Consider the following 10,562-nt stretch of genomic DNA (forward strand, 5'->3'; position numbering starts at 1 on the left):
AGCGCGAAAAGGCAAAGAGAGAAAAATGAGAGTGTCGAAGGCGCGATCCGAATGAGGTCGGCGCGCACATGCGCGGAAGAAAAGCGCGTTGGCTGCGGTTCCATCGATGGCCGCCGTCCGGAGCAGTTTTCGCGATCAGCTCGAGCGTTTCCCCCGCGGCGTCTTCGCAGTCACGTTCGGCCGATCGTCGGGTCAGGTGTTGACAGAGCCCGAAGCGACCACGTGCGTGCGAACGAAACGCGTCGGACGCGGGGAAGTACACGTTCGACTCGCGCGTATGTGCGACCGATAGGCCGTACTTTTACGTTCGCGCCTGTTCGAAGGAAGAAATCGACCTTCGACGGAAGAAAGGAGGGAAAGTGTAAAAAAAAAAACGAGTCGCAGCGTTTCTGCGAGAAATGCAAAAAGTGACAGTGTCGGGTGAACCACAAAGAGCCGATCTGGTAAGTATCGTTGTGAGTATCGGCGCGGTATCGATGTGAGCACGTACGAAAGCGTTCCGACGAAGCCGAGGGCTTCTTCGACGGTCGTTTCGCCCACATTCGGCTAACCTACAAGTTATTTCCTGCCGCGAATCAATGAAGCGCAGGACGACGTATTGTGCGTGTTTGTGTGTGTGTGTCTCATTATGTGACGCGATCGTAATTAGCTAAGTAAACAAGTAAGGCTAAGTTATTGTTTCGGATCGCCGGTTGAGAATTTACGCGCGAAAATGCGCGCCGTTGGCATCTCTCCGGCCGAGGTTCCCGTTTCACTCATTTATTTTCGTTCTCGTTGCAGTGAAACCACGGACGTCGGATTATTTGCGACTTGACATGGTGAAGATGGACTATCCGTCGTTACCCAAACTCATACCCATAAAGACGGCCAATATATGTCCAGATATTGTACCAAAACCCGCTGTGTCTAAGGTAAATTGTGCCACATGTGTCGGAGGCGTAGTGTTAAGGGGAAAAAGAAGAGAGGGTGCGCCTTTTTGAGCACCATTTCGAAAGATATTCCTTTTAACAAAAAAAAAACATCTGATCTCTGGTCTTGACGAGAGGTTTGTTCTTTTCCGAAAAACTTCCTGAACTGGTGCGGTAAGTTAGAGCGAAACAAACATTTCTTCGAAAAAGAACAGGCTTAAGCTAAGCTAGTCTTGACAGGCTAGTCTTGACAAGTTTGACAGTTTCCGAGGATACTGGTCAATTAATGCGGCCTATTGTTTACAGTGGGTACAGCCATGCGCTATTATGCGTCTTCTGCGTCAGCCTAACATTGATATTAAGGCAGTCCCCGTACCGACGGTCGAAGATCCTAGGGAAGTACTCAGAGACTATAAGCGTGCGAATATCTTGAAAAGAAATTTCGTCAGACTTAGCTCAAAACAATCGGAAGCGGTTGTGGATACATCGGACGAAGAGGACGGCAATCTGTTGCCCTCCAAGAGGAAGGACAAGTTGTCGGAAATCATCTTGATCCCTGTTAAGCCAAAATCATGCAGATGCGCTGGACCGTGCGAGACCATCATCTGTGATGTGATAGTGCAACAGCACGTGGAGGAAGGTAAAGTGTCGCTGATGTTGGCGCTGAACATCAACGAGGAGGAGATAGACGCGCTGGTCGGCAAACACTGCGACGACGAGTATTGCGACGCGCTGAGTATCGACCACGACCGTTGTCGCAGGGGGTTGGTCAAGTTGTACAAGTGCGACGAGTCCGACATATGTGACATTTGCATGGTGCCTATGACCAGCTGGAAGTCGCGGCTCTATCATAAGAAGTGCGAGAAGAAGGACGAGTACAGACACAACGATGTGAGCAAAGAGCGTTTATTAAAGGACAGGTTTCGCTTGCAGGAGCTGCGGATACTGCACGATTTGAGGGCGAGGAGGAAGAATTATCTGGACCCGGTGGACGGGGCCGTTCTGGCGATGGAAGCCTTACGGAATAACAAGGAGCTGGTGATCCTGCCGAAACCGAGTCGGGAGCCGATCGTCACGGTGACTACGGTACCTAACGGTCAGTTGGTTCCGCCCGTCAATTCGCAAATAAGTGGTCAGAAGAACGTCGTTAGCGGCGTGACGATCACGATCCCGCCTCCCAGCGATGTCGCGCTGTTCTCCAATCGCGCGTATCTCAAGGGGACGCGTCCAGCGGCACAGGGTACCACGTACATCGTGAACCCGGCTCACACTCAAGCGGTGGCGATGCCACCGCAGAATCAGTACGTTAAATTCGTCAACCTGTCCGTGGTCAACGATCAACCGGCCGCGTCAACGGCACCTGGCAATTTGATCGTGCCGCAGCCTCACGTCCCGACGAACTCGTTGGCTCAGAGCACTAAGACTGTGCTGGAGCCGATACGCGTGATACCCATAACCAACCTGAAGACGGCGCCCTCCCTGCTGCACCGACAACAGGGCGTCCCCAAGTTCTGCGTCGTCGCGGGCAATGTTATCACTACGCTGACCGTGCCGAGTTTATCGGCCCTTCAGCCCATCATAGCCGCCAACATCACCGCTCAGGCGGAACAAATTCCGAGGGCCGGTCGTTTGTTGGTGCCGATAGTGGACGCTTCCAAGACACCACCGGCTCTCCTGCAGAAGCAGCGCATCTTTCAGCAGAAGAGTGTGTTCGTAAAGAAGCCGAACAAGCGGTTCTTCTGCGTCTACTGCTGCAAGCACTTCAGCACCGACTGGTACTTCAAGAAGCACGTGGCCAAGCACGTGAGCCAGAAGCATCCTCCCAAAGTTTCGTCGACGAGGGCGCCGACCGGCGACAGGCACGGCACGAAGAGGCATCCGAGCAGTGAGGAACGCGAGCCCCAGGAGTCTCAGGGCAACGACTACGCCTGCGAGTCGCCCGCTTCGCTGAAGAGTCCCACGGACGGCGAGTCGAACGGGTCGTCGGGTCTGCGTATTAAAGTAGAATTCGATGCCGAATGTTCGAACGAGTATTGCGCGGACGAAACGGAGTGTCGCGCGATCGGCGGCCCCGATGAAGTCGGGGCGAAGAGAATCAAGTGCGAGGATACGTTCGACGCTTACGGCGATAATGTCGAGATATTTCAGAACGGTATCAAGATAGAGAAGCAAGACGACTATCAAGACGATTACCACGACGATTATCTCGAAGATGCTCCCGTGGGAGAGCACGATGTCGAAGAGTCGTTGACGTACAGCGAGAACTGTGACGCGAAGGGCCACGGTATTACGATCGTTTCCGTAACGGGAAACACCAACCGTAAGAATTTCGAGGAGGAAGGTATTGTCGCTTTTAGATGAAAACACGCAATGTACCGCGTTTCCGATACTTCCGAATATCGCTTGTCGAACGGAATTTGGAAACACGTTAAGACAAGCCAAAAAATTATAGTTGCGAATATTAATACATTTATGAATTCGGGAAATACGAGTATTATGTGGCTTCTTCGTGTTCTCATAAATGTAATAATATTTATTGTATTCTTAGACGCTTTTGGGCAGTTATAATTTGAAAGTTACAGATTAAATTTCTTTCAAAACTCCGGAATAGTCGCTGTGACTGTCCTCCTGTTTCACCGCCGCAACCATTTCGATTAATAACGTCGAGAAAAGATGCAAGAAAATGCTTCAGAACTCTTGCAAAGTACATTGAAATAAAAAGATATGTTTGCAAAATGACACTTGAAATTGATCTCTCTTTCTACCTCAAGCAGATCTATACAACAATCCCAAACCTTTTCGTTTGCTCTGACAACCAATAAATAGTTGTAAAATTCACACGATACGCAATCTTCCTTTTTAACCTTTCTTCATGATTCTATTGTATTAATTTTATGGTTGTTTATTGATCGTTAGAACGAAAACTTTTCAAGATTACAGATCTGCTTGATCAATTGCGGCATTTTGTAAACGCATCTTTTTATTTCAATATATATTGCAAAAATTTTCAACGTGCCTTTTCTCGCCTCGACGTCATTAATCAAAATGGCCATGGCAAGGAAACGGAAACCCCTTAGGTAGATTTTAAATTACACGAATGACACCTCACAAATATATGACTAAAAGAAGTCACTCAAGGAAAATAGAAAATTCCCTTTATTTTTTTCAAATGCTTTTTAAGCTACATTTGTCGACTTGAACATAGGTCCGCATTCTGAATTCTCTATTATCGATAAAAATGCCTTAAACGTGGCTTCTCAGCCAATCAGCTAGTTCCTAAGCTACTTTAAAGGCTCTTTTATCGATAAAAGAGAGCTCAGAATACGGACCATAGTCATTATTTTAATTACGTTGTAAATTGTAGTTTATTTTTATATTCGTGCTAGTGTAGTAGTGTCTCTTATATATACATTCCTGTATTAAAAATATATAATATGAGGAATTTAATATATTTTATGTAATTTCACAGATATCGCAATCAAAATAAAAGACAGCAAAATATTACTTTTTATAAAATGTGATTAATACAGTGAATGTAGTTTATAATTATATAAAGAATGAGAGAGATCATAATTGCCTATTTTCAAAATAGATGGTAATGGTATTTTATAGATAAAACAATTGTTGAACCACGCATGCAATACTCGTCGTTTCAAAAGATAAAATTTTGAGATTTCCCAAAATTTTTCTAAAACAACAAAATTGGTTTTACACTTTCGATTTTGCTATAAATAATGTTAATAGCATAAATTGATCTATTTTCTAACAATACTTTTATGGAAAATACGGCGTTCGGGGAACATTTCAAAACGTTTGTGATATCAACACATCCCACTAGCCTATTCTTTTTTTTGCAATAATGTAATAACTTATTGAATTAATTTCGGATGATCGAAGCATGAGACATTGTTCATAAACGTCGATACGGATTAAAAAGTTATTTTCAGTTAAAAATTATAACTTCTCCTAAAAGTACGACATTATTTACAACCACACAATGTTATATTCGCCCTTTCGGAAGAGAGGCCGTATTATAGTACATTGATAATGTGACTCAAGACAAATTTTATTTTTCTTCATATATTGTGATATAGATGTAAACACAAGATGTGTATATTTGTTTGTATTATCTTATTACTGCTTTCACCGATGCTGAGTATCAGCCGTTTCTTAGAGACAATTATACTTAGAAAAGATCTTTACCATTGGAATAGGCGAATAATAAGCATTATCGTTTAAGGGTTAAAAATCGCCGGACATTTCACATTCAGCGAGTTTATTAGCGTCTACCGAACATTTTTGTTTCACAGCACGCAAACGGTACAAACGATGCGAAACTGTGAGATATTGTTAACGGCGCATGCAATATCTTACATTGCCACATTTTGTGAAAAACAATATGAAGTGTCCCGTCCTACTACTAGAATACAAACGTATGTACAATGTTGTGTTAATGTGCGTTTGTTTAATGGTGTAAATAATGTTCCTGAATGCGACCAATTTATAGATATCGCGTGCCTTGTAAAGACGGATCCAAACCGAGCGAGCGAGCACGAAGGAACATCTGCGAACGAGCTGGGAAAACGAGTATGGACCAACACGTTTTCCTTGATGTACAAGATCGAACGCTGATGTTTATTCTTCATGTGCTTGTACTTCGCGACTCCTTTTCCGGGTTCATTTGCAGATGTTCTCCTTCGTACTCGTTCCCTTGGTCTGGATCCATCTGGATCTTAAAATTCTCCATGTATTTTTGCTGATACAATTATAATTTATTTTTTATAGATTTATTGAAGCAATATCTGTGCGTAGAAATAAAATCTGTTGGAATACGCGCTTTTTATATTTTCCCTCTGACATTGACGAGCGTATGTTTGTATTGCAAATATTAAAATTTAATACAAATATGTTGCTTGTTGTTGCGCGTTTTTATCGTTGTTAGAATAGTTTCAGCGAATTTCTCTCTTTCCCCCTCTAAGTAGCGAACAGTATTGAGATACCCCGCCTATATAACGCGTACGTGAAGTCGAAACGCTTTGTTCTGTTCAATCGTAAACTCAATGTTTGTTATAAGATAAACTGTAGAAGTCAATCTCCTTTATAACTTGTTTTATATAATACTGTAATGCACAAGCATAAAGCTTGCAACATAGATATGTAAAAAGAAAAGAGATATTTATACAAGCTATATTTGACAAGTTTCATGATGAAATAGACATGTTAACGAGTGATTTACGATGTATTGGTTATAAAATGTATTCATTCCGTTTGCAATATGTGAGATAAACAATTTTGTATTTTTATCCCTTTACCTTACCGCTATTTATAATGAAAATTCGTTAATAAAACATTTTCCCCCGATATTTTATTAATGTATGGTAATTACAAAAAAAATGATACAATATTAACGTAAGATATCACAAAAAATATACTTTTATATAAATATAAAGAAAATCTTACAACGAATAGTTGCTGCAAGCGTGCATTTATATATGTTTTGTTCAAATAATTGTTAAAGGTTAAGGATCAAGGCATTTGTATATTTTACAAAAAAGTTTGCTTATTTATTTAAAAGTATGTATGTCAAAGGTAACTCAAGTTCTAGTAACACAAATCATATTCGGTCTAAAGCTTCTAACATTATGACACTGTTGCCACGGATTACCTAGAAATACAACTCATATAATTATATCTATAAAACTCATCTATAATATGATTATTGATGGTGACGTTATACTGATTCATGAGCTTTCAATCTATATAATCTATTCCTTGTAAAGGGTATTCTACAATGTATTGTCGTCAGTCACAAAGAATGACAACTACTAGTTATGAAGTGCTATTTTGAGTTGCGATGAGATGTTACAAGTTGGACAACTCTCGTTAAGCAACCACGACTATCTATTGCGAAAATGCAGGACTTTTGCGACGCATTGTAGAATACCTTGAAGAATTTTGACATAACTTACCACCATTCCGATGTTGTTTTTGGTGCCATCCTTGCATTCCTCTATGGTTTCATCTATAACCATGTTCATGAACGGGTCGAAACCTCTCAATATGCCGGTGACGTGTCGTCCTGCATTTAGTTTCACTGCAAGATTTGAAGTAGAGTCAAAACAATAATAATATACCTCAACCTAACCTAACATAATTAAACGGCAAGCTAATTTCTTTCTTTAATGTGCATTTATATGTGCATATTATTAACGCTCTTTCGCGACGTAATACTTACGAGACAATCTCTTATCCATATATCTGAAACAAAGTGAGAAGTTTTAATACATAAAATAATGTATTTAAATGTGATGTTAAATTCAATGACTAAGTGACGTTGCGAAGAATTACGCTGTAAAATGGAAGAGAACACTTACTTCTTGAGCTCTGGTGGATGCGCCTTGCTCATTTTGATCTATAATAATCACGACTTTTTACGTTTATTCAAAATTCAGAGTTGTGCCAGTTTCTGCAAACACGAGTGCGTCAATTCTTAAAACTACTTATGTAGTCTGTTCTCTTTAGCTTTAGCACTGCTGGACTAGTGCGATCAATTAAAGCGAGACAAAATATGTCTTAGGGAGAATTCACACCTTGACAGAAAAGCAGCAGCCAATCAGACTACTCGCGCTGGTAGTAAGGAATAGATAAAGCTGTCGACTATTAGCGCAAGTTCTGATTGGCTATTGCTTCTGTCAAAGGATGAATTCTCCTTTGCTCTAATCTTATTGGACATTGCACATTCGGCCTAAGCTCGCGATCGTTACGAGCAGTGATACCAATCATTGGCATCACTGGGTGCGAACGTTAAGTGGAATGCGCTCTACATGGCGCCATTAATGGTATGGATACTGCACTTCTTCAAGCACAGCGTTCAGGCAAGTCTCAAAATAACTTCTTCTCATTACTATTTTCATTATTATTTAACTCAAAGCGTCACGTTTTTCTTATTTCATGCGGAACACTTCTTAATTGTCTACTATGACATATGAATATGCGCTCGTATGAACTATAATGTTAATCATCTAAGTTTTAATTAATAATCATTGTTTCATAAGTTTTTTATATCTTTTTATTATCACGAGTTGCTCATCTGAAGATGCTAAGTAACACTTGAGATGGAGTATTTTATAAATATCACAGGAAAAGAATTCAGGAATTTTTTACTTAGTTTTTAATAAGGAATAGTGTTGTGTAATTATAAAATGTAATTATAAGACGCATAAATATTAATAATGAAGACAGAAAGTAATTTTATTAAAAATTTCATCGGAAATAAAAAACAGAGACGGAAGAAAGTAAGAGAGAGAAAATTAAGATTTGCACTCGAGATTTCGCGATGCAAGATCATTATTCATGAAGGGACATTTGCAGTCAAAATGCGGAAAGCATATGTCTCTCGATCCAAGTTATGGAATCGTAACTTTATTTCCTCTCCTACAACATTGGTACATGAAATAAGTGCGTCGCTTTATCACCCGGGACAATTACTCAACGAAATATCTTCCTTTTTCGCATCGTTTCGCGAGTCACAGCGATCCTAAACGCCTAAACGAGTCATTGACAGTCACATGTAACACGTACAATACACATGCATAGCCGCTCCCCCCCCCCGTGTTAAATAATTTACCTGCCCATTAATCATGCACCTCGGCGCACGAGGCGTGAGGTACTGTCAGTACAAAATATAAGTACGTACGTATTTATAAAAGTACAACATTAACCACTCACCAAGATGCGAGAAATTACGCATATCTCACATGCATCTCAGAAAAAGAAAACATCTCGATAGATAGTACGAACTGTCCGACGGCGCGATCGACATTACTCCCAGATAACATTAATAACGTCCTGAAAGACGTCGTAAAGACGTCTTTTAGACAATAAGACGTCTGAAGGACGTCTCTGAGACGCCTTTTAGACATACGTGTTGACTGGGCTCTCTCTCTTTAACGAGAATTCTCAGCAATGTACGAGATTTGTGGGAGAATAAGGTATATTTAAAGGATGCTAACATTAAGAACAACTCTAAGAGAGAGAGAGAGAGAGAGAGCGAATTCAGGGGATCCTCCTGAAAACTTTCCAACAAACTGTCCAGTGCGGTAAAAATATATATGTGTATAGAACCATGCGGCTCGAAAACGAGATGCATCGTTCAAGTGTAATTACTTCGGTATTGCTGACGATTTAGACATTTCATTGTTACGTTTGGACAGGAGTGAATCACATCACCCGTCAATTCCGTGAGGTGAACAAACACTCAAATATGCCGAGAGACGTATGTGAGATTCGGAGATGGCGGGTCGAGGAAGATTCTCCCGTGGTGTCCCGATTGTGTGTTTCCAAGGTCCAAATTTTACACGTCACGCGACACTTAAGATTAAGTTCTCTCTCTCAAGAGATAGATATATCAATATATGATACGTCTTCAACAACATGTATATACATCAGAATTCAACAACGTACAGCGAAAACGATGGCGAAATGAAGGCTTGACGGTTTCCATCGCGCGCGCGCGCACACACAACCAAAGCGCCAAGTCACCCGCTTCTCTGCGAATTTTTCGCGCAGACGGAAGCAACACCGAGAAGCGGACGATCGTGTCTCCAGCGTTCAGAATATAGAGTAGCTCGGCTATCGTCAGGATAACGCGCGCGATCGCCGTCAGTTTGTCTCTAATAATAATTCCAAAAGAGGTGAGCGTGTTTATAAGAAGCTCTGTGAGAAGCAGCCAATTGACCACGTGATGAGAAGAACGAAGGAGAGAAAAAAGGAACGGAAAGAACGGCTGCCCTATCGATTTCTACGTTAGCGAAGCGCGTGGAGACGGCTTAGGTCTACAATACAAAGATAACAGCACATCGATCTGAATTAACGTATCGGCTAATTTCCGTGGAATGGCAAGTATCTCAACGTACGTACACACTTCTAGAGAGAGAGAGAGAGAGAGAGACATAATGACGACATATCGATTTGTATAACGTCTATAAATTGTCAACGGAAGTGCGATATCGCTGGACCGGTCCAGCGCGCGGAACATCGCCCACCTATCTTTGGACCGTTCCGTTCCCGCAAGCCGAGACCGACTCGAGGTCGATCGATCCTCCGTCTCTCCTTACGGCTAAAAATAGAAAGAAGCGAAGAATCGCTCAGACTCTTAATTAATTTCGACTGACGTCCGCGGGAACGGCACACTCGGGTGCGGATACGAGTAACTACTACGTACGTATCTTAATCCGGGTCGAAGTTTTAAATTCTACATTAAGTCTTCGAGCGGAGGGAACGGGAGAGAAATAAGTTCCCGCTTGTAACATCAAAGGAGCGCAATAAGAAAGAATTCGTTTAAATGCTACTAAAGGGAATTCAGTCTCCCGAAGTCAAAATTTTAGTTCTACATCAAGTTTTCGAGCGGAGAAAACGGCAATAGCTTTCCCATTAGTAGCACCAAAGGAGTACGATAGAAGACCTCTGAACAACACTTAACGTAGAATTAAATTGGATTTAAAAGTAGGACTAAAATTTCGACTCGATGAGACTTGCGAGAATCTCACCCCGCCTAAATCGCAAAAGTCCGAAGTCGCTCGCTCGCAAGTAAGCGCTTTCACATTTATATATATGTATATATATTATATATATATATATATATATATATATATA

General features: G+C 41.5%; 2 protein-coding genes across 3 annotated transcripts; one reads left to right on the forward strand and one right to left on the reverse strand.

Moving 5' to 3' along the window:
* Positions 1-114: 114 nt before the first annotated feature.
* Positions 115-5,740, forward strand: LOC106751153. 2 transcript variants are annotated; one of them, XM_014631983.1, is made up of 3 exons: positions 115-443; positions 781-911; positions 1,215-5,740. In XM_014631983.1, exons 2-3 carry the CDS (start codon positions 816-818, stop codon positions 3,267-3,269), a joined length of 2,151 nt encoding a protein of 716 aa, XP_014487469.1. In that variant the 5' UTR covers positions 115-443; positions 781-815; the 3' UTR covers positions 3,270-5,740. The 2 variants fall into 2 exon arrangements, with proteins under 2 accessions (XP_014487469.1, XP_014487470.1); XM_014631984.1 differs by having other exon boundaries at positions 431-455.
* A 719-nt stretch (positions 5,741-6,459) lies between these two features.
* Positions 6,460-7,445, reverse strand: LOC106751127 (probable small nuclear ribonucleoprotein G). Its single transcript, XM_014631920.1, has 4 exons — positions 7,283-7,445; positions 7,144-7,166; positions 6,878-7,002; positions 6,460-6,573 (listed from the first exon to the last, which is right to left on the reverse strand). Exons 1-4 carry the CDS (start codon positions 7,312-7,314, stop codon positions 6,523-6,525), a joined length of 231 nt encoding a protein of 76 aa, XP_014487406.1. The 5' UTR covers positions 7,315-7,445; the 3' UTR covers positions 6,460-6,522.
* Positions 7,446-10,562: the final 3,117 nt, after the last annotated feature.

Source organism: Dinoponera quadriceps, unplaced genomic scaffold (assembly GCF_001313825.1).
Source record: "Dinoponera quadriceps isolate SergipeBrazil2010 unplaced genomic scaffold, ASM131382v1 scaffold6118, whole genome shotgun sequence".
Classification (NCBI taxonomy): Eukaryota; Metazoa; Arthropoda; class Insecta; order Hymenoptera; family Formicidae; genus Dinoponera; species Dinoponera quadriceps.